The sequence below is a fragment of the Carassius auratus genome, unplaced genomic scaffold (assembly GCF_003368295.1).
Source record: "Carassius auratus strain Wakin unplaced genomic scaffold, ASM336829v1 scaf_tig00007844, whole genome shotgun sequence".
NCBI classification, from domain to species: Eukaryota; Metazoa; Chordata; class Actinopteri; order Cypriniformes; family Cyprinidae; genus Carassius; species Carassius auratus.
In genome coordinates, this window is record NW_020523880.1 from 8,916 (window position 1) to 33,865 (window position 24,950).

The 24,950-nt window shown below is 36.6% G+C and overlaps 1 protein-coding gene across 1 annotated transcript in view; it reads right to left on the minus strand.

Moving 5' to 3' along the window:
* Positions 1-2,662: 2,662 nt before the first annotated feature.
* Positions 2,663-24,950, minus strand: part of LOC113071671 (glutamate receptor ionotropic, kainate 1-like) — a 32,169-nt gene continuing 9,881 nt past the window's right edge. The window contains exons 8-11 of the mRNA XM_026244965.1: positions 8,955-9,172; positions 7,449-7,674; positions 5,929-6,179; positions 2,663-2,842 (exon numbers count right to left, since the gene is read on the minus strand). Of these exons, the coding sequence (XP_026100750.1) occupies positions 2,690-2,842; positions 5,929-6,179; positions 7,449-7,674; positions 8,955-9,172 (848 nt within the window). The 3' untranslated portion in view covers positions 2,663-2,689. The remainder of the gene's footprint in view (positions 2,843-5,928; positions 6,180-7,448; positions 7,675-8,954; positions 9,173-24,950) is intronic.

A 24,950-nucleotide genomic window follows, 5' to 3' on the forward strand; every position in this document is an offset into this window, starting at 1 on the left:
ATTTGGTCATCACATCGTAATGAATACCAGTTCACACACACACGGTAAAAAATATACACACCAATAAAATAAAAGTTAAAATTAATACAGAATAAAAAATTAAATATAATACAATTTACTCATTTACTCTTGTCATTCCAAACCCACTATCTTCTGGAGGAAGAGAAATTCAATGAATATCCGGTTGGGTGAATTCAATTAAATGGCAGTACATCATGACTGTCTCCAACTGATTTTGGTTGAAAACAACTCAATATTTAATTAGCTGAAAAGTAAAATCCTAGGAGCTCCCATTGCTTTCCTGTACGCCATTCAGTGCTTCATCCAGTCCATTACGTGGTGGTGTGAAAATCATACAGGTTTGAAACGACATGAAGGTGAGTAAATCATGACAGAATTCATATGTTTGCATGAATTACTCATTGAGAGTCGATCAATGTCAGGCCTGATTTAGTGAATTAGCACAATTATTTGGAAAACACAGACTTTGAATTACAATTCAGCCTGCATACACTGTAAAAAAACATATTTTACTTAATTTAGAGAATAGATTCTGCATGGCATTGGGGAACAATCTGATGTCTTTTTCTCTTTATTTCTCTCTCTCCCCACTGCTTTCTCTCAACCTCGCTTGAAAAGAAAAAAAAAAAAGTTCAATGTGTTTGCTTTGACATAAACCTTCCCATAGGTCTTACCAAGCTGTACAACAGACAGAGTTAGAGCAGAACAGTCTGTGAAGTCACAGGTGAATGTGAAACAGAAGAGCAATTTCCTCCTCTCCTTTAAACCCAAGATTTCATTTCAAAATGAATCAAGGTGTTTGTCAGATTACACTTATAAATGCAGACTTCACATCACAGAAAAAAAGAAAAGGAAAAATAGCTTAAAAATCGCTGTCCTAAAACAGCTTCCATTAGCATAAACCCATAAAGCAGGAGAGTGATCTATCATTAGTGTGAAAGTGACACCATATAGTCTCTGTTCTCATGTGATGTTGCTATTAATCATCACAGAGCCACTTAGTAGCACACGGATCAGATCTGCAAGGTTTGTTTACTAAAGCTAATCACATTTGTTATCAGGGGACATCAATCTGACTCTCAGCTATGACTGAGATGTTGTTACATTGTACTGATATCATATACTGGATATCTTAATCAAGCAAACAAATTATTTACGAGTATATTATTAACATACAGTGGGTTACAGAAGTCTGAGGCAATTAACATTTTGGAGTCAGTTATATATAAATTAGAATAGTATATATTAACGCGTATATATTTAAGTTATTTTATTTATTAATTTGAATATTTGGTATAAAATTGGTCACCAGAGAGGAGTCTTTTGTTTGCAAAAAGTCCAATTGCCGCATTTTGATTAATACAATATAAAAAAAATCTATATAAATAAGATCTATAACATGCAGTTAGAAAATTCATTTTCTACGGTGTAAACAGACACAGGACTACTTTTAGTCCACTAATCAGTTTGTTTGTGACATTGTGACAAACCAAAATATTAAGAAATTGTGAAAAAAAAGCATTTGAGCTCTACTTCTACATGATAATAGCTTCTGCTTTTAAACAAGGACTCCATGAAAGTCATTTTCAATAGCCTTTACATGTTTCAAAGTCAGGCCCGAACAGCTCTGAGCAGTCCTTATCTTCTTAAGTGTGAATGGCCCTCAGTCTCTCAGAAGTGCTATAATATCTGTATTTTTGCCAATAGCCCACAAGCTTTCTCTCACATGTACACAAACTCAAACTCACAAACACCACAAAACATCTTTCATGTCTACATTTCTCAGAGGCCAAAACTGAGCTAGAAAATGCATTGTCTTTCGGAGTCCAGACATGGCTGATACGTATAACAGGGACACCAGCATGTCCAGCTGTCTGGGCTTTGCTTTGAGCAAATTCATCTGGAGCACAAAAATCTAATCAAGATGATCGCCCTCGTCTTGGAACGTCTTATCTTTTCTGATATGCATTAAGACACATCTGATGTATTTTTGGCGAAAAGGCGGTTTAATCTTCAGAGAGTAATTTGTCTGGGTCATGGAGCAGGTAGCTCTTGTAGCAGAGGCTGACCTTTGAACTTTATTTGATTGTGCCTCAGTTTGAGGGAGAATACTTCGGTCAGTCCCTCGAGGCAGGCGCTTTTGTGTGTAGCAGACAGAACGTCTTGAATTGTTAGGGTCAAAATGGGAAAAAAAGTTATGGAGAAACAGCCATGCTTTAAATTCCCTTAGGAACAGTCACGGATTAGAAGCATCTTCTCTATTATTTTCTGTTGTTATATAATGTTGCAATTAATAGAACCTGCGTCACTGATAAAAGAACGCCTGGAACAAGATAATTGCCCAAGTGTGTGTAAAAAATGTACGCTTTTATTTATTACATTAAGGACAGCACAAGAAAATGCTACCGTATAATGCAATGTGCTTGTACTTTAAGAAATATCTCAAAATAAATGATCCCTTTCATTTTCAGTTCGGAAATATTACCTGTGCACTTAACACAAGACCAACACACAATCCACATAATACTGATATAAAAACCTGCAAATTTATGAATAAAAAGCACATGAACAATTGATTGAGAAAACAAACAGCCTCAGAGACTGATTTCACCGGCAGGTACGTCAAAAACAGAGCTGCTGCTTGTTGGCGAGGCTGTTGGAGGTGGATCTAGGCCATTGTCTCTTTCCTCTGGATGCGTTTGGGGTTACATAAGACTCCAGACAGGCTGGCTCTTCCTCTGTGTCTGCCTCTCTTCCTCAACGCCTTGTGGCACCTGAGGGATATGCCCAGGTCTTCCATCACAGCACTGAAAGAGACACACTGTCAAAGAAGAACACGAGGGCTTGTGTGAGTCTTTCTACACACACAAACACGCACACAGACACGCTTACAATACACACACACATACACACAATCTAACAGAGTCCAGTTCGGTTATTCAAATGAATGTGATGCTTACAGTGTCACTGCACTGCAAAACATTATATATAAAAAACAACAGGACTTTTCATTTGCATTACATCTAGTTGTTTTTGATTCTATTTTTAGGCCTCTTTGCTATTTTTAGTTACAAGGATGGTGTAGAAAAGGCATGAAATTGATGTGGAGATTGAAGACAGGGTTGGGACTATATGGTGAATTTTATGGTGAGATTGACTAGCTGCCACCCTAAATCTCTTCGGAAGAAAGACCTGGTTTATATTGCATGGCTGTAATAGATTTGACCTGCTGTGTAGCCCGATTCTATTCTATGTTTCTCTGAAAATGCAGATTTCTGTTTCAGTGATTCTACTGGTCTTAGTCTTGTCTGCCATGAGTTGTTCAAGGCATGAAGGCCACAGCTCTATGCCGCCGGGGACGTGGGAGCCAGATAAAGCCTCTGTGAGCAGTGAATTCGCTCCCGGCTGATTACGAATATCCTGTGGGCTAATTTCAGACGCCGTAATCTTAGACTTTTTAATTGTTCTTTCTTTTTGAGGGCATCAATATTTAATCGAGTCATTATGAAGACTCTTCTCTTGATGTCTTTTGTCTGCCGAATCCAGCTAAAGTTAATTACATTCCAGAGAATGATATCAGTGTCAGGTGTTTACGGAAGGAAAAAGAGGTGAAAGAGTGGAGTTCACGGATTCTTGAGACAGGAAAAAACATTTCCCACAACTTTACCTCACATGTATGTGCTTTTTCATAAACATTACTATTTCATTATCAAAATTGACATTAAATCCACTCTCCTAAAACATTTAAAATCATGTGTATATATATATCTTGTATTCTAATTTATTAAAGTGAATGTTTGATTTGTCAATGATTATAATAAATAATAAAGAACAGTCTTGACCACTCTTGAGTAATTGGCAAGTAAAAGCACATATTTTGTATGGACACTAAAACGTCTAAAACATCTAAAATAATTTCTTTAGACAAACTTTTTTCTGTTTTGTAGCCTGTTTTGTCTCTGTACTCAAGAATCAGTGGGCTATAGCAGAACAGATCATTATCATAACCCTCATTATAATTATCATTACCCTCACTGTGTGGGCCGATCTTTTGAGGGAGAAATGAGAACATGAAAGGCAGAATTGAGGCCATCAAATCTAGAGGGTCCACACTTAAAATTTTGCTGCGAATTGCTGTAATTGAACAGCTTCTACTAGTAAATAAAAGTTTCAGAGAGCATTCCATTTCTTATCTGTCTGTAGTCAGGGTGTGCAATAAGAAATGAAAGTGTTCTTCATCTCCTTGAAAACCGTACTAAATTTCTGAGCCGCATTGGTGCTGGATTGAGGTCAAGGGTTTGGGCAGATGGTTTGGAAGTAACTAGTGGATGGGCAAATGAGGGAAAGGAGTTTATAATTCTTTAAATAACACACAGCCCTTACAGATATGAGAGTGTGTGGCTAACACGAAGAACATATGTCATCCCTGAGGAGCCGCCCGCTCTCTAAATCTGTTGATAAGGACGTGCCAGAGGAGGAGATGGAATCGCTTCTTTGCAGCTGCTGGGATTGGACTCCGTAAAAGAAACAGAAGGCCTTGTGCATGCAGATCAATGATTAAAAATAGAACAGAAAGACAAAAAGCAGGACAAGATCAGTAAACATGCAAATGATCAATGTGATAGCAAAATATAAACAGCACTCACATGCAACAAAAATAAAAATGATGCTGAAATAGGCATTCAGTTAACGTACATTAATGGAGAATCGGTACCAAAACTTTGTCTTTGGTACGATACTAATCGCTGATACTCAAGTAATGCTTTAAGAAAAATATAAATACACTTGGGCAACTGAGAAAACTAAACTAGAGCTGTTTATAATTTGATCTTTTTTTTGTATTTAAAGTAGATATTACATATATTATACAATTATAGTCAATGCAATTTAAACTTATTTTTATAATTATTTTTTTTTATTTTTAAAATATGTTACATAGAAATATATTTATATATATTAAAGCAAACTGTAGTAAATGCAATTTATCTTGTGTGTGCGTGGCACATGAAAACCAGTTTTAGCACATCACACATTTGATCTTCTGTGTTCAGTTTATTTGATGCACACTTTTGTAATGATCTCTCATTCATTTATCGTTTACCTTTATCTACCGTCAGACTTTCTGAAACATCGTTGTAATAACACGTTACTATGGGTTGTGTCTTGATTCAGACTTGACTCAAGCTTTGCAATCTTACTTACACTCTTTATGTTAAAATTATTCTGCTTATTGTACATATAAAATACAAGAAGTTTATATCGGTAGTCACATATTAATAATTGTGACCACAAAGTCAGTTTACAATGTCTACCATTGTAACATGTTCACATCAGCCAATCAGCCAATGTCTGTATATATTTATACATAGAGTGAGTGTGTATCTTATATATATATACACATCATACATTTATTACTTTTACTCTCTGCACAACTACGTATACTTTCAATTGATTTTAATAACTTTAATGTATTTAAAGTGTGCACCAAAGATACATTCCTTTAGGAATATACAAGTATTAAGTTTTACACTTCATCATCACACTGCCTAAATTGCCAAACTGTTCTGAAAGCAGCTCTTTGTCATCCAGATCAGGTAATAAAATTAGCAAAAGCGTAATATTGTACTACAATACATGTTTGGCACAATTTCACAACCCTATGTAGGTCATGCAAAACAAGCAAGCAAACCAAAACAGTTTCAGAAACGTTAGAAGTGGAACACCTGCATGATAAACAGCGTGTACTTTAAGTCTGCGACAGGTTCCTGTCCAGTGGGCTGCTGCAAAAACATCCCGCAAGTGTCTCATTTGTGTTTACATGGCTCATTTCAGCTGTGACAGCGGTGAGGTAATTAGCTCCTGTAAGATTCAGGCCCCGCGGGGCCGTTCCGCCAGCCTCCCACTCACCTCTTCAATATCGCTGTTTTTGCGCGACTTGTAGATGAACTCTCCGATGGCCACAAACACAGACAGCACGAGACCAGCAGCCAGCACGATGAAGATGCCTCCAATGTTCTCCACACCCAGGGCACTGGCCTCTTTGTTGTCCTCCTCAGGGCATCCGTTACCTCGCCACCACTTTTCCTTCATCATGTGCAGCTTTCCCTCTTCTTGGAGCTGCAGGATGGCGATGGTCACCTTGTCCCGGTAGGGTGACCCTGCAAAGAACCACAGTTCTTTAGGAGGGGGTTGCAAAAACAACAACAAGAAAAATCATGCACAAGAGTTTAGAGATGAGTCCTACACAAGTGCAACTGAATGCATCTTGAAGTTGAACTTCAATCATCGAAAGTATGGATGCACAATGTATCAGTATTTAATATTTATTTATTTTATTTTATTTATTTTTTGATATTGGATACTAACAAACTAAAAATACATTAATAACACTGTTTAATGTAATCTTTAGGAAATCTCAAAATCAGTAACCAGTTTTCATACTGTACACTATGTTTTCATGCCTAAACAGATTTTTTGTGGGTTTTTAGTGTTTTAATTAAAATTTATTTAGACAAAATTGTATTTTCTAATACTGTGACATTCAAATATGTGTTATTGTTGGTGCATCCCTATGTTAAAACAAATAAAATGCAATCAAAGATAAAAAAAAATAATAATAATAATATTTTATATACAAATATATTAATGTTATAAACGTATATTTTATAAATACTTGTAAATCATATAGATGCATATAAGTGCATAAGAAAAAGGGATAGCAAATAGTCTAACAAAAACAGATGATTTCTGCACGTTCCTATAGCTAATATTATTTAACTTAACATTTTGGTCATGCAACCTTCATCAGGCATTGTTTGAGTATAAATAAAATAAAATGAATACAATACAATCTACATATTTCCAAATGCATGGAAAATGCAAAAACTGAAGTTTAAAATCTAATATATAATTAATTAATATTTCCCCACAATTTACTCGTGTAATGAAAAATCACATTACTTTTTAAAAAGATCCAAAGTATTTAATAATGAAACTGGTTTAGAAAATGTTTTCCAGAGATACTTGTCAAATTAAAATGTTCTAAATAAAATTTTCTCTGTTGATAATAGCAAACACCTACGAAGCAAATACAAGTTTGACCTTTTCTTTAAACAGTGTTTTTAAAGTTTCTCTAAAATAATTTTCTGAATTTCATCAAGGAGCCTTGAGTCAGAAGTTTCTCAGATATCCTACATTCTGCTTGCATTCCATCCTGCACAGAACAAATGCAGCAACTGAGCGAGACAGAACAAAATCAAGGCAATTCAAACTCACTGTGGGAACTCAGTTGTTTGTAATGTTTCCCTTCATAATAAATTCCCAAAAGCACAAAAAAATGATGCCATGTTTCTTGCTTAAGGCTAGTAACAGTACGGTTAGGGGGCTCAACAGCTTGTCAGGCAGTACAGTATGTGGGGCACTATTACCTATTGGTGTACCAACTCCATAGCCCTTAGAGTCAATCAGGCCTCCAACCTGGGTGAGGTTGCAGTTTCTCTGGGTGATGTACTCTATGCTGGTGGACTCCATGAGGAGGGCATAGTCAGTGGTCAGGACTCTTGTGATCCCTTCTTTGTTGTTCTTCACCAGGGCTGTGTTCTTCCTGCTGCTCATGAATGCCCACATCTTCTCATATGTTGAGATTTTGGATTTCTAAAAGCAAACAAAGAGTAGATTCTGTCTTCAAAAATCACAACTTTAAAGACATGAGTAACGCCGCCTGGATTGATATTTGTTTTCATTCTTTAAAGTTCGTGTCTACAGATCTTGCTCTTTCATCAGCTACTGGTAAGGGCTTTTCAAGTCTGATAAGTTCTCCCTGATCTCTCATTAGGCTGTGTCAGAAGGGGACAAGTTGTAAAATTTTGTGTCTGAGTGTGTCAGTGGACAGCAGTGGGAAATGGGACAGCTGTGCGCTAAATCTCTCACAGCTGATTCGATTTGTCTTGGACCTCCACAGGCCTGTATTTTTCTAGATATCCGCGGATGCAATCATAGCCGACAATCTCGATGGATAAAGCTGCACACACTTCAGTGCTTTATCTGTGTCACTTGTTTGCCTCTCTCTCTCTCTAAATGATGAATGGTGCATATGTGTGGCTCATACTCATAAGATAGATCACTGGATTACTGGAATTATTGGAATTTTAGATGGCTAGGTTGGTGGAGGTAAGTAGAGTTTAGGAGGGTTTCAGGCGGATTTGTGAATGTGTATGCTTGAAGTATTAACAAGGACTCGGTGATGTCTTCCTAGAAAATGAAAAGAATCAGACATTTGTCATCTTTGAACAAAATAAATTCACGTGACTGAAAGATTCATTTATCATATATTATATATTATTTTATTAAATATCAAATACTAATACACTACCATTGGTTTAAGTGCTTTTTTGGAAATAAGATATTGTAAATACATATACAAATTTTTGGACAAAATACTATAACATTTTATTATCAGTTGTTGTTCATCGTGATAATGCAAACACGATTTTGTTCAAATTTTTTTAACTATTTGCAATAATATAATTTATTTAGTGAATCTGGCACTAAAACAATGCAGACAGTGTGTGCATAAAAACAGCACAAATATTGAGCGTCATTTATTCGTAGAATCCCCCTCTCAGTATGAGGGGACATTTGTTGGATGTGATTTTTGGTTAACACAACTCATAACTCATCTGTGTGTGATTCTGCATCCATTGCATTAGTTTGTATCTTATCATGAGACAGATGCATAAGATTGATCTTCTTATTTTACTTTCTAGCAGAAATCCAATAAACTTACTCCTAAAAGCTCTGGCTCTTTCTGTACAGGCGGATTCTTGTAAAATTGATCATTTGCTGAGTGTTTGGATTGTTGCTGACTGTTCCTTCTGTATTTCAATAGCTTTCATGTGAACAGTGTGTTGGAGCATAAGATCAGAACATGTTACCTTAAAGAAAGTCATTGTGGAGCCATCTCTCACTGCTCCATATTCGATTCTTGTCTGCTTGGCTAAATCGTCAGCTGAATCGATTGGGGAGTCCATTCTCTCCACTGTGAGGAATGCAGCCAGGTTGGCCGTGTAGGAAGATATGATGATTAAAGTGAAGAACCACCAAATCCCTCCCAAGATTCTGGTGGACAAAGCCTTGGGCATCAGCTCGGATCCTGAAATAACATACACGCAGTTAGCGAAACACAAACACTGGCCCTAAAAGTATTTGGACTCTTTAAGACATGCTGAAAATCTGAATGTCTTTGCAATAGATATAAAAATGTATATTGTACACTTCATTAATCTTTTCTTTCTTAAGCATTTTAAGACAAAATCTCGAAAAAACTCTAGAAAGGACACAAATAAACACAACAGACCCTCTTGAGATAGAAAGATAATAATTAAGATACTAAAAGATAATAATGAGCTACTATTTTCAACAACCAACTACCAAAAATCAAACAACCAAAGGGCATTCCCAGCAACAATGGAAGAATCTTCTAATACTATTGTTGCATTTAGGACATTGGGAAGATACAAAAGTATTTATTTTGCTGTATTTATTTGGAGACATAAAAGCTCTATGTACAATATTAAATTGCATTTCTTTAAATCTATTTCAGACTGAGATATTCTATGGTAGTATAATAATATCTTCCCAGACATTTTCGTCAATGTCACATTTTAAATTCTTACCCCAAGCCTTCTGCAACAAAATCAGATTGTCTGCTTTGAGATGGTTATCATAGAGTAAAAGTCAGATATGCAGTGTTTAACTTCAGTATCCTTAAGAAAAAATCTATCCATAAAGAAATCAGAGCTATTCAGTGTAAAACTAGCATGTCTAGTCTGGACGAAATGTCTTATTTGAAAGTATTTGAAAAAATCATTTTGGGGGATTTTATACTTTAAGCGTAACTCATGAAATGACATAAAAACAACCTTGTGGAATAAGTCCTATATACTGTATATTCCCACATGAATGCAGCTACTAAATTGAGAGCTTATATTAGTACGGTGTGGTGTGATAGGATGGGCAAGCTCTGATTATGCTTGAGAGACCTTCTGAACTTTGACCATGTTTTGACCTCTATAAATGAGTTGGTGTCCTTTTACCTTGTCAGGGATTTTTGGGTTTTCTGGTCTAAGAAATTAACCAAAGAGACTGGATTACAGAATTGTTGTTCTGCATCTACTCACAGAGCATCTTCAGGTTTATGTATCCAATCTATGATAATCCTAGCCTGTATTGCCCATACATAGTATTTAAAGTTTGGAAGTGAGCATCCACCGGCATCAGTGGACAATTGTAAAGTTTTTAGTTTAACTCTAGGTTCCTTATTGGCCAAAATAAATTTAGACACAGCTTTACTTTATTATTATATTAGGAGTGGCAGCCTTTTATAAACTCTGTCTGGTCTGGGTCTATGATTTCTGGAAATTACATGTTCAAGACGTTCACCCATGATTTTAGCTCGGACCTTTAAATCTACATTTAACAAACTGTTGTTTGTGTATTACAGTGATATTAGCTTCATTCATATAATTAGGCAGTGTAGATACGTGAAATGAGGTATTGATAGCTTTCAAGAGGTAGGGACTTATTTTATCATTTTTTTCAGGCCCTGGAAATAACCCTGACTGTAAAGAATTTATTTGCACTTTTAATTTCCAACTCTCCAGTTCTTGTTGTTTATTGTTTGTTTTAGGAATGCAAAGATCTTTGAAAAAAGTATTTTCCAATGCACTTTGTGCATCTATGTCTGAGCTATATAGTTCTAGTTGTAGTATTGTCTAAACATCTCATTTTTGTTTTTTGTTTTCTGTTATTCTGCATCCAGAGGGATCGTTAATTGCTGGAATATATCCTTTAATGGATATCTTTACTTGCTAACTAACTTAGCGAGAAGCCGATTGAGTTTTTTACCATTTCAAAAAATCTTTGTCTTGCAAATAATATGACCCTATCTGCCTTCCTAGTAAGTAACTGGTTTAATTGAGCTCTCAGAGATTTAAGTTCAACAAGAAGTTGGGCTGATTTTGAGGAGTGAAACTGTTTTTCTATTGTGATGATTCTCTTTTCTAGTTTCATTTACTAGTGTAGGCAATTATTACTCGTCTCAGAAAAGCCTTCTAAGCTTCCCATATTGTTCAAGTGTCCATTCCATTTGTATCATTGAATTTAAAATATGCATTTGTCTGTTCTTTTAAGTAATCAACAAATTTCTCATCTAGAAGATAGAAGGGATTAAATTTCCATATCCATGATTGGTAATTAGGTCGATGTGGTAACATAGTAACGGTTTCAGATGCATGGTCTGATATCTGATTTCTCAGCTAATCTTATCATCTGATTTGAAAAGAATATATAATCAATATGTGAAGCAGTCTGATCCGGGTAGAATTAAATGTATAAGCCTTAACAGTAGGATTAAAAAAGTCTCAGTATATCAATCAGACCAAGCTCCTGACATGAGGTTTTAATGATATTAGCAGTTCTATGATCTAGTATGCTAGCTGCTGGTGATTTATCCATATCTGGGTTAAGATAAAGTCCCCCCATCCCACACCCCAGGATTACATTGTTACTATTTTATTATAAACCAGAGAAAAGTAATCTTCATTGTATTTGGAGCGTATATATTTGCTATCACAACCTCCTCTTCATGCAACAGGCCCTTTCTTGAGAACATTCTACCTTCTTTATCAGAATAGCTCAATTGTAGTTGAAAATATAAATTTTCATGGATCAGTATTATTTCACCACTCTTTTTGGTGGAGAAAGATGAATTATAAAGTCGGCCAACCCAGTCTCTGCTAAATTTTTGGTGTTTGGTGCTCAAGATCATATAAATGGGTTTCTTGTTATAGAGCAATATGAATTAGGGGTGGGCGATATCTCGATATTTAAAATATATCGAGATATTTTTTAAACACGATATGGATTTTGACATATCGTATATATCGATATATTGTTTATATTCTGATTCCGCCACTTTGCTTGTTTGCCTTCCCTGTGCTGTGCTCGCCCCCGCTCGCTCGCCCCCCGCCTCCTTGCTTTTGTCCCCTGTCACCTCGCGTGTAAAGAACTAGTCAAAAAAAAAAAAAAAAGACAACTGGCTCCATTATATGGAGATACTTCAGTTTTAAGGCGTAGGGCGAACGGCAGGCAGATGTCTACTGTAGGGCCCAATGAAACGCGGACGGAATCGCGGAATCCAGTCATAAAAATGGGATTTACAGTTTAACGCGGAATGTCACGGAATTGGTCAAATTTTAAATGAATTAATCAAAAGTCGGTCATGCACTTACATCAAATCGCGAAATGGACTAATATCTGCAAATATTAACCCGGAAAAGTCTATTTAAATATGAATCCTGCATGTTCTGCGTGTCTGTGTCAACGAATGGAGCAGAAGCGCGTCTTCATTCAGTAAACACGGAAGCTCGCATAACGCTCGCGCTGATTTCATTGTCTTTCCTCTCTCTAAATAAAGACGTGAACACATGAGGAACATCTCCAGAACTGCACTGAGAGTCACTTCATGAGCATCTGACCGTTTGATTTGAGTAAGACTAGCTCATATCACAATCATAGACTGTGGTATCACATACACAGAACTGTAAAGGTAAACCCGTCAAAATAAAAGTATTTGACAGAAATCTATTACTATTGTACAGCAGAATGTAGATAGCCCACTACTACTACTATTAAAATGAAACGAACATAATTTTATAAGGAATAATCACACAACATTTCTCCCATGTTTTATTTTTAATAGTAAATCCCCTTTGTTTACCAAAAAATAAAGTTTGCTTAATTTTAAATAATTAAAAGATAAATTAAATGAATGTTTTATGCCTTCATTTGATAATCAGAAAAATGTAAATACACAGAATTTCTGAAGGGAAAAAAACATTTCACATAAGGCTATTTTAAGAATTGTTTTTAACTAATTAAGTTGTTTTTATGCATTTAAATAATTGCACATGCTAAAACACAGAATTAGGTAACAATAAAACATATGGTGAAGAAAAAAATAAAATGTTTCATAGGCCCCTTAACATGTAATATTTGCCATATTTGTTTTTGCAGTAGTTTTTTGGGGGTTATTTTTCCTGTAAAGATATCGAGATATATATCGTATATCGAGATATAGCAAAATATATCGAGATATATTTTTTGCTCCATATCGCCCAGCCCTAATATGAATTTTGACTTTTGTATAAAATTTCAGATATACGGCTAAGAACTCAGTCAGACACGTCTAGCCACTCTCAGAGCATCACGTGACCCCCCAATAAGCTTCTTTTTGGGGGTGCATTAAAAAAGCAAAACTGACTGCTAAACCCAGGTCAAGTCAATCTCAACTAAAAAAAGTGTGCTCGCTTACTATGATAATTAGTTAATGAGTTTTTCAGGAACACATGCCATAAATCTTTTTCTTGAGAAAACAAATCAAGGTGTTTTTATGAAAATATATTTGAAAGCTTAAGAATTGTTCAAGAGATGTACTTAGAAACATTCTTTCAAAATTTTAACCTAATTCCAAATTTTTTTTCCCATTTTTTTTGGAAAATGAGCTTTTAAAATTCCAGGTTTCAAATGATCAGATTAGATTTCAGACAGTTTTTTTTATTATCTTTTTCCAAAATGTGAATAGAAAAGGAGATGCTGTATCCCTCTGAATCTTCATCTGATGATTTTTCTGTAGAACAGTGTTACTTTAGGAAAGTAGTTCACACATAATTTCATCAACTATTTCACAGTGTTTGTTTTGTTTTACTTCTGTCTTTTATCGTAAAAAAAAATATTCTTTGGTCTGATTTTTATTTTTTTGAAGCACTGCCTCCTGAGAAAACAACTATGATACAGTGGAAGCCAAAAATATATCGACCCCCTTGGTAAATATGATCAAAGAAGGCTGTGCAAATTCATCTGCATTGTTAATCCTTTTGATCTTTTATTTAAAAAAAATCTCAAAAATGTATCCTTTAATTTGATAATAAGAATTTAAAATGGGGGGAAATATCATTATAAAATAAAGTTTTTTCCTCAAATACTTGTTGGACACAATTATTGGCACCCCTAGAAATTCTTATGATTAAAATATCTCTGAAGTATATTCCCATTCATATTCACAATTTTGAGCACTCCAGCATGATTATAAACATGAAATTATCCAGTCATGGCTTCCTGTTACACAGAAATATAAAGAGGAGGGAAAACAAAGCCCAAATTCCCTTAATCATCCATCAAAATTAGAAAAACCAAAGAATATATTTCTGATATGTAGCAAAAGATAATTGAGCTTCACAAATTAGTGAAGTGGCTTTAAAGGAACACTCCGACTTTTTGGGACTTTAGCTTATTCACAGTATCCCCCAGAGTTAGATAAGTCCATACATACCTTTTTCATTTCTGTGCGTTCTGTAAGTGTTATTTGACGCACCCACCACTAGCCTAGCTTAGCACAAAGACTGGATGTAAATGGATAATGGTAGCATAGTAATCCCAATAAGTGACAAAATAATGCAAACATTTTCCTATTTACATGTTGTGATCTGTATAGTCACAGCGTTTACAAATAACAAGGCTATATGAGACAGAGACCATTTTTAATCGTATAAATACTGGGAACAATATTCTCACTAGGCGTAGGAGCACAGCTAACATTACTTGGACGGAGTGGCTACTTGGGCGGAGTGATTAGCACAGAACACTCATCTCATCCTGATTAATAATTATCACAGAAAATGTACAAAGAATTATTACAGGAATTTATATATTTGAAATGCAATTTATTAGAGCTGACCAAATATATTCAACAGCATATAATACAGTAATGTTAGATAATTGCATTACAATAGCCAAGAATATGGGGAAAGTAAAAGCACAAGGCAAATAGTTTTTGCACAATGAACCCACAGACAGTAACTTTTAGCCTACTATTTCACAAACATTTTCTCAAAAAAGAAAACTGCCCATCCCCCTCCAATTCATTAGCAAGTTGAATGTATTAGTCCTGAGAGTTACATTTAGCGCCGCTCATTTGTTATTGAGCGATACAGTGTGTTCATGACAACACAATAATAACAATAAAGGGGATACACGGAGCCCCTATTCACGTAATAGTGTCACTACTAAGGTTATATTACATTATTATGGCACTGTTACAGTATGGCTAATGTTAGTCATCTCAAAACATAACGGAACACTTACTGCAGCAACAGGTGATCCAATTTGTCCTGTCTTTATTATCGATGGGATGGCTGTATTCTTTAGCACAGGTTTCATGGTCCGTGTGGCAACTTGCATTTTTTCAAAATAGTTGTCTACAGTAAATTGTTCAGAGCAAACTAAATACTTCGTTATGGTGTTTACAGGTGTGTTTGGATCTATTACCAGAGCAAGTAGCCATCGATTCATCAGGTCAGCGTTTTTGGTTGGAATACTATGAAACATCATAGTATTACCTGGTCTCCCCTGTTTATTGTCGCAGCTCTTTACAATACAGCGAACACCCATGATTGTACACTATAAATTTACTATATAGTAATTGCTGACTCTATTACTCCAGCTCTGAGCGAACTCTCTGCTCCTCATCACTGTGAGTCTTGTGTGCTGCGCTTATCACTCCGCTCAACTAGCAACTCCGCCCAAGTAGCCACTCCGCCCAAGTAACGTTAGCTGTGCTCCTACACCTAGTGAGAACATAGTTCCCAGTATTTATACGATTAAAATGGTCTCTGTCTCATATAGCCTTGTTATTTGTACACGCTGTGACTATACAGATCACAACATGTAAATAAGAAAATGTTTGCATTATTTTGTCACTTATTGGGATTACTATGCTACCATTATCCATTTACATCAAGTCTTTGTGCTAAGTTAGGCTAGCGGTGGATGTGTCAAATAACACTTACAGAACGCACAGAAATGAAAAAGGTATGTATGGACTAGTGTTGTCACGATACCAAAATTATTGTTTCGATACCGATACCTAGTCAAGAATTGCGATTTCGATACTTTTTCGATACTTTTCCTGTAAAGGGAAAATACATTCTCAAATATCATTGATGTGCTTTATTTTAAAACCGGGACAACATTCTAATCATATAACACACTAATAAATGAACATATGAACAGCAGATATATTAAACATTTGAACAAAATATGAAATATCAAAATATAAAAAATTAAATTTTTATGACATTCAAGGTAAAGAAAAAATACATTTAGCAGCATTATCTCAGTTATCATAAGAAACATAAGAGTAATAAATTTATCTTGATTCTGAACTTTGAATAAAAAATATGAACAGCGATTATATTAAACAATGTTTCTGAACTCAGAAGATTAAATGTCTAAAGATAAATAATATAAATTTAAACAATGGCATTCAAGTAAAAAAAAAAAGCAAATAAAATTTAGCAGCAATATCTCAGATATTGTAACTTATTCTGTCAGTTGTGCAACCTTTTCTTTCAGAGGAGAAAACTCAGCCAGTGAGCTTTAATGAGCGTCATCTTTATTGAGCGTCATCTTTTTCTACCAGACATGGACCGGCGGCCACAGTATCACTTGTGCTCGCACGTGCAGCCTAGTGATGTGTGAGTAGGGTTTTTTTTTCAACCCGCGGGTCCCGCGTTTATGAAATAATTTGGCCCGCCCCAGCCCGCAAATAAAGTCACATTTCTTTACCCGACCCGCGCATTGGGGACATCACGTAAGATACATTGCTACTAGACTCATATTTCTCGTTCACTGAAGCTCCTCCCTCCACAGCAGCGCACGAGCTCGGCGCTATTAGCAGCGCATGTGCAGCTGGTGAACAGCTCTTTGAACTGTTTCATACTGTCAAAGAGTTACTCAAGATGTGACAGAGCATGTGATTTGATGAATGTAGAGGACGAATCCGCCCTTCACTGAACGAGATCAAGAGATCTTCTCATGCGTGAATGAGTTGAATGAACTGATGAATGAGTATACAGGGTCAGTGAGCCAAGCATGTAAATCTCGATCAGCAATCAGCAGATACAAAGTGCAATTATAGGTGCTGTGCAGATACGCTCGTTTTTATATTTAGCATACAGAACATAACTCCACATTTAATCCCCAATTAATGGGAATATTATATATGAACTGTCTGACCAAACGATTAAAATGTTAATTATGCAAGAAAACCTCGTGCTTTGTTCATCTGAACAACTTATTTAAATTATTTAATGCGATTATGCACACATGTTAGTAAAGCCAAATCAGTTTAGTAAAGGCACTAATGCAGGCAGTAGTGCTTTTTTTGCTTGCGTGAGGAGAAAAAACACAGATGTACATAAGGAGGCACTGGAAGCGTGCGTTGCACACACCAACATGAATAACGTCTCTTACTAATCTGGAACGCAGTCATTCTTTGAAGTATCGATACTAATAAATTTAGGTATCGTGACGTTTTTAATTTCCAAGAATCGCGATACTTTTGAAGTATCGGTGCACCGTGCAACACTAGTATGGACTTATCTAACTCTGGGGGATACTGTGAATAAGCTAAAGTCCCAAAAAGTCGGAGTGTTCCTTTAAGAAAAGAGCTAGAGCAGTGAAAATTCCAATTTCCACCATTAGGGAAATAATTAAGAATTTCCAATCAACATAAAATGTTGGATGTGTGCTTATATTGTCCTAATGGACGGTGAGATGGAGAGTTTGAGTGGCTAAAGACTCTCCTAGGACCACAGATGGAGAATTACAGAAAAAAGTTGAAAAGAGACTGGAACTTCAAATGGAACTTGCTTCTATGGTGAGATGAAACTAAAAAAGGATCTTTTTAGCAGCAAACACACAAGATGGGTTTGGTGAACACAGAGATAAAAAGTACCCCCTGTGTACAATGAAATATACTGCTGTATTTGTATGTTGTGGGCCTATATTTTCTTGTTTAGACACATGGCATCTTTGATTCTATGAAATACCAACAGATAAAAGATCAGTAAGAGACTGACTCTGTTAGAAATCTAATAATGGGCCACTGATCTCTTGTGATGTTTTCTCTAACCTCATCAGGCATTATAGGAGAAAATTTAGACCTGTTAAACTGGCAAATGGAGGTTTCAAATAGTACTGAATAAAAGGGTGCCAATAATTGTGGCCAACGTGTTTTAGAGAAAAACATTTATTTCATAATGATATTTCCCCCCCATTTTTAATTCTTATTATCCAATGAAAGGATACTTTTTTTGTGATTTTTTAAAATAAAACATCACAAGGATTAACAATGCAGATTAATTTTCACAGTCTTCTTTGATCATATTTACCAAGGGGGCCGATATTTTTGGCAATGACTGTACATACGACTGAGCAGGCCCGTCGCGACAAGGCAGGCAAACCAAGCAATTGCTTGGGGCCCCGAGCTGGCCTGGGGCCCCAAGACAACGACTGTTTAAGAATAAAATGCAACGACACTGTGTGAGCGCCCCTTTGATCGTCAATGCAGTAACGTGTAATGACACTGTTATCGGGATCCCTCTCAAGGGGGCCCCTCTCAGTAGTCGCTGACAGCAGCCAGCCACCCACATGATCTCACGTGATGGACTAATATCTGTAAATATTAAGCCGGAACAGTCTATTTAAATATGAATCCTGCATGTTCTGCGTGTCTGTGTTAATGAATGGAGCAGAAGCGCGACTTCCTTTATTAACACACACTGAAGCGCACGTGAGGCTCGCGGTAATTTCAGCGTCTGCTGTCTCACTAAATAAGATGAGAACACATGAACAACATCTCCAGAACTGCTCTGACAGTCACTTCATGAGCATTTGACCATTTGATTTGAGTAAAACTAGCGTCACATCACATTAACAGAACTGTAAAGGTACGTCAACCCGTCAAAATAAAAGTCCTGTTTTAGACAAGTATTTGCCAGAGATGTATTACTATTGTTCAGCAGAATGTACATAGCCTGCTACTAAAAAAAAATCTAACGGTTTTTTTTTTTTAAGGTTTAATCACACAAAATGTCTTCCATGTTTTATTTTTAATAGTAAATCCCCATTGTTTACCAAAAAGCTTGCTTAGTTTGCAATAATTAAAATATAAATTAAATTAATGTTTTGTGTTTAATGTTAAATGTGCATCTCAGAAAGTGCTTTATTTAAAACCCCAACTAAATGGCACTTAAATTCATCTGTCAACTTTATTGTCATTGTTCACAGTACAAGTACAGACAGAGAAACAATGGATAATAATTAAATGTTTACTTTTGATGTATGCATTGCATTCTATGCATTTTAAAAATAAAAAAATATAATTTTTCTAAAAAAAGGAAACTTAGTTGTTTTAAGAGACCCAGGAGTCTTATTTTCTCTTGCATAATTAATATTAATAAGCAAAAACACATTTATCCGATTACTTGATTAATCGATGGAATTTTTGGTAGAATACTCGATTACTAACAAATTTGATAGCTACAGCCCTAGATGAAAGTGGCATAGCAAATAGCATGCTATACTATTCCACCGTGATAATCTATTTACCAAATGGGGGTTATGAAAACCACACAATTAATTCCGTGCATCAAACATTAGCTTGGGATGTTTTTAAGCATTGGTAGTGAAAGCAGCTGCCTGCATCCCTTCCCTTCTAATATCAAAATATGCAAATGCTAACATATCTTTAATTTTTCAGTAAACTTTATAATTAGTAAAAATACTGTTTACTAACAGTTAAATTACAAAGATGAAAGATTAATTAACTATGAATTTACCATCTATTAATGATTGTTATTATAAAGTGTCTACCATCTAACTTATCAACTATGGTTTTGGGAAACGCACCCCTGAGCTGTTAATAGTGACCTCTGTCAATATGCTAACAGTGAAATAGTAAAACGTACTTCACAGGTAATTTCAGAATTTTTTTAAAATTATTTTCCCAGCTACACCATCAACTTCATCCTCAACATTAACAGATGCATCACTTCTCAGTGCTGATGTTTCCTCTATATAGCCAAGGTACCACAAGCTCTATAATTATAAGCTGATATCCTGCACAGCCCAGAGTTTAAACTGATAAGTGTGTGTTGTCATATTATTAGAAAACAAAAACAGTGCAAATCACTATTGAATTCCCACCAAACGATTTTTTCAAGCAGTATTTGCACTGTAAAGCTTTTTTATTTATATAAAGTGTGGCTGAACTTAAACTGTATGGCTATGCTGTGGTTCCTGTAGGCTTTGCGTGCGTGCGGGGGGCCTCTGTGTCCATTTTGCTTGGGGCCCCCAAATTCCTTCAAACGGCCCTGCGACTGAGAGACACCCAGGAAACCAGCATCGTGAAGCTCGCTGTGACAGCCTAAATAGGTTTATTTCATTTTATTTTTTATCAGGGTTTCATATTACTTTTGCTCTTATCGCACTCACACTAGATTTTAACCTTCAGATTAATGATAAATCTAATGAGTGCTATTCAAACTGGGGCTTTTTTCTATGGCTGGATGGCTCAGGGCTTTGATTGATCGCTAGAAAATAAAACCGTCAAGGGAACTGTAATTCATCTTTGCAAAAAAACAAGAAAAACAAAGACTCCTCATCTTAAATGAACTTTTTAAACTAAGTCACCATTCAAATTAACTAAGTGTGTTATTAAGATACATGGGAGGAGAACATCCTATTAACTGATTAACTGAAAAAAATGCTGGATTTTGACAAAGACAAATAGATTTCAAGCTTGTGGCTTCCAAGGGCTTAAAGATAGAGATCTTCTGTCAATCATAAAAATGCTGGACATGACCGAAAGTTTTTGTAGGGTGTAAATATACTCATCTAATTTGCATATAATGTCACCATCAGGGGTCAGCCATCTCGAATTTCATAATATTCTGGAAATAGTAGATATTGAATTGGTTTGAACATATTTGCATGTTTTTTTTTTTTTATCCTCATTCCTTAGGATCAGAAAAGAGGAAACCAACAATAAAACAGGAAAAAGTACTAAATTATTACTATATTACTATACTACATAGTAGTAAAACGCATGTGAAAAGTAGCCTACTTTTTGATCAGTTCATCAGTAATATTCAGGAAATAAAAGATATCGAAGGGATGTTTGAACTTATTTGCATGTTGTTGTTTTTGTTTTGTCTTTTTATCCTCATTCTAAATGATCAGGAAAAGAGGTAACAGTAAAACAGGAGAAAGTATTAAATTATTACTATATTACTGTGCCATAGTAAAAATCTATGTGCCTATTTTTGATCAGTTGACCAGCTATCTGCCCAATCAGGTATCTAGGTGACATAGTTTATAGTTCTTGAGAGTATGGGACCTCTCACTGCATGGCACAGTGCACCTACCCCACACTGACTGCACCTTTACTTTGTCTGCAGGAGGCACTTTGAGCATGTATGATAAGCAACAGCTCTCCTAAGGACAGGACAACCACGTTCACCCCTGCCACCCCCATCCCCATTGGGTAAAAGGTCCAAATGATCACTTGTTTGTGCTTCTTGAACACTCTCGCCTTGCACGGCGGCAACATTGTTCTGCAAAGATGTACAGTGAGAAGCGCGATTATAAAACGATCCACGTCATTTCCAAAAGGCAGATACACCCCTTCAGAGTCAGAATACGCAAATAACATACTGTATGCAACACATCCTCCCGGTACAACTTTTTATTAGCCATGTGGCAATTTTCTCTCACAAATCTCACAATTTACTTGCACGCTGTGAACTAAACTGCTTCTGCATCAATGTCACGAGAGTTCATTTGCTCTGCTATTTTCTTGAACACTTTGAATAGGAACCTGATGTAATTTTGGTCTAGAATCGAAGTACTATATATCTGCCATCTGATAGTAGGGAATACAAATGAGATATTACAAGATATTAGGAACTACAGTCTATCTTATTAAGTATGAAGTTTTGTCGCAATTTTGTGACTTTGGCGCTTAGAGAGTTAATTTGTGGCAATTTTCTAGTTAGAAAGACCACTGAGTCTAAGTCTGATGTATGATATTGAAGCTGTAGTGATTGCCTTTCATGCACGGATACCCAGGTAAGGTGGTTGGAAGTTGAAACGACAGCACAAGTTCACAATGTATGTGAATTATATCTGCATTTGTATGCCTTGAGCGTCATGTGGAGCACCGTTGTAAAATTCAGTTAGATTGACAGATAAATTATTACCTTTGATCTAAGTGATACATTTAACAACAGTGATTACCCACGAAAGCAGTCAGAAAGAAAAGAGAAAAGAAAACACCTCAATGAAACTGTCATACATGCTGTTTTCCTTTAAAGTATTCAGTTTTTAAGATTGCCAAGCTGGTCTGTTTTGATAGTTTTAGTCAGCTAGTCTGGTTAGCTAAAATGGCTAACAACCAGCTTGACCTAGTCGAAAGATCACTTTAAACCAGCTACCCTGCTGAATAAAATTAGCTAAAACCAGACTAAGATGAATGTTTGGTTTAAGCTGGAAGTTTAAGCTGGAAGTAATCCATGATGTTGACATTTCAGTAAAGCTTACGCTAATAAATCCCTTTGAAAGATACCAAACACATTTACATTAGCCACCTGGGTGGCAAGAGCTCACTGACAGACACCATGAGGTGTGTTTGTTCCTTTGGAAATGCTGTCTGTGTTGCTACTCTCAGATAATTATCATGGCTAAATGCTAACTACTGACCTATGTCTTACTCTTAAATGTCATGGGGAGGACACAACTCTCAATCATAGTCCTGATTCTATATCAGTGTAAGATGAGATAACAACATCAATCTTTTGAAGCAAATAAATAAATAAATAAAAGTAAAATAATCTGTACAGTTGATGAAACCCTAAACAGAACAGCAGAGATTAAATTTGAATAATCCTCTTTAACTATTTATCTGTCAACTTTAGGACAAAACCATACAGCAAATAGTTATTATATGTTTGCTTTTCTCATGTTGGCTAATTGGTACAACTCTTCATGGTTTAACTGATGAGATGTTTCAAAAATGTGTCAAGGTTGTTTCAGTAACCTTGTGTAGGAGGTTTAGCTGTGGTAGGTAATAATGCTAATACACACACATACACACAAATGCAAACAAGATGAATACAAAACATAATCAGCAAAATTAACACTATGAATGTGTGTGGGTTTCAAAAAGCTTGTTGATCCTATTAATGTCCATGTCATCAATATGGGACCTAGAGGACGCAGTGTCTCGTTCCCTCTCAGGGAACCATGGTTACATTCGTAACCTGAGACGTTCCCTGTCAAGGGAACTTCAAACTGTGTCCTCTTAGGGGACACTTTGGGGAACAGTATACCCACGCCGCCATGCTGAGGGGAGTGCAGGCCAGAATCATGGCAAACACTAAGTACCAACTCTACCATTTCACCGGGAGTCACCCCTGGGACGGTTAGATGGCTGTCCATGACATTATCCCTTATGACCAGTAGTTTGTTAGTAGACATATAACCACCAGCAACATAACACCCATAAGCAGATAAAGAAAGAGTTACATACTCATTCCTGTACTGGAGTCCCGCTTACGGGGTGCCCCTTTTTGGTCCGGACGGTCAGTAAGGTGGTTACTATGAATATAGGACCAACCATAAACATCATAGGTCCAGGATAGAAGACTGTTATGTGAGAAACTTTCCACTTAACCTTGATCAGGTGGAGAGCTGGTGGCTACAGGGGAATTAGGCAGGGGAGAATAAAAACAGAAGTTAAAAACATCCAAAGGAAGTAAGTAACTACTAGGTATCGCTCCGATCCGGGATGAGAACGCTGCCTCGTCTGAATCACATGGCCGCCATAGACCTACCCATGGCGGAGGCAGCCTGCTTGGTAGCCGGGAGAGAGAGGTATGTGGTGCGGCGCAGCTCGGCTACCTGGTCAGCTGAAAGCCCCTCGCCTGTTTCCTGGTCCTTCAGCAGGTCAGCCTCCCAAGCCTGAAGCACTGCCATCGTATGCAACGAAGTCACAGCCTGACCTGCTGCTGCTTATGATTTAACATTTAAGCGGGATGTATCCTGGAGGGGCTTAGATGGCAAAGAGGGAGATTTAAGAAAGGCTGTTTCCCCACAGAGAGATAGCTATGAGAGCTATGAGAGATAGCATTCTCTCATAGCCGTTTTCGTGCATGCCCTCGATATTAGCATAACTCGTATGCTGAAACCGATGGATGCGAGAGGAAAACAGCCTCTTCCATTCCTTTTCAACTTCTGCATGTAAGTCAGGCAAGACTGGAAGGCTCACCTGGGCTGGAGGGCTCTGGTCAGACAAATAACGTTCATCGAGGCGACGTCGCAACGTTACCTTTCTGGCACGCTTCCATGGCAAGTCTAATTTTGCCGTGGCGCGATCCATAACCTCTAACAGCTCCCCATACGCAGGGCAGGAGGATTGAGAAGGCTCAGCCTCAGCTTCTTCGCCACTCTCAGACATCTCCTGCTCTTTCTGGGTAGAACCCAGCAGAGCACTAATACAGAGCACTAGTATCAGAATGGGTTAATGACAACGCATCTTCCTCCTGAAGTTCACTCTTGTTTGCCGCCGGAGAGTGTGAAAGGAAAAGTCCCTCTCTACACTCCTCAGCGAGAATATAAGCACCTCAGAGATACCTCAGAGAGTATCTGCCTGACACCATTGCAAATCCGATGATGATTGGCTGGGTGGGCGGTGCCCTGCTCACGCTTTCTCACTTCACGCTCTCTGACAACCACACAGAAGACGGCATCAGTGATAATGGCGTTCTCGAACTGGAAGTTGTTTCTTTTTACCCAAGTTTAAATTTGTTTATCTTAATTTTGCAGTTGAATTTTATTTTCTATATTTATTTTTTATATGTTTTATTTCTATGCATATGGCAGGCTGCAATCTATTGAGTTCAAATAAATAAAAACATTCTAAAATACTTATTGTATTCTTCAATCAGTTAATATAAACATATATTAAAGAT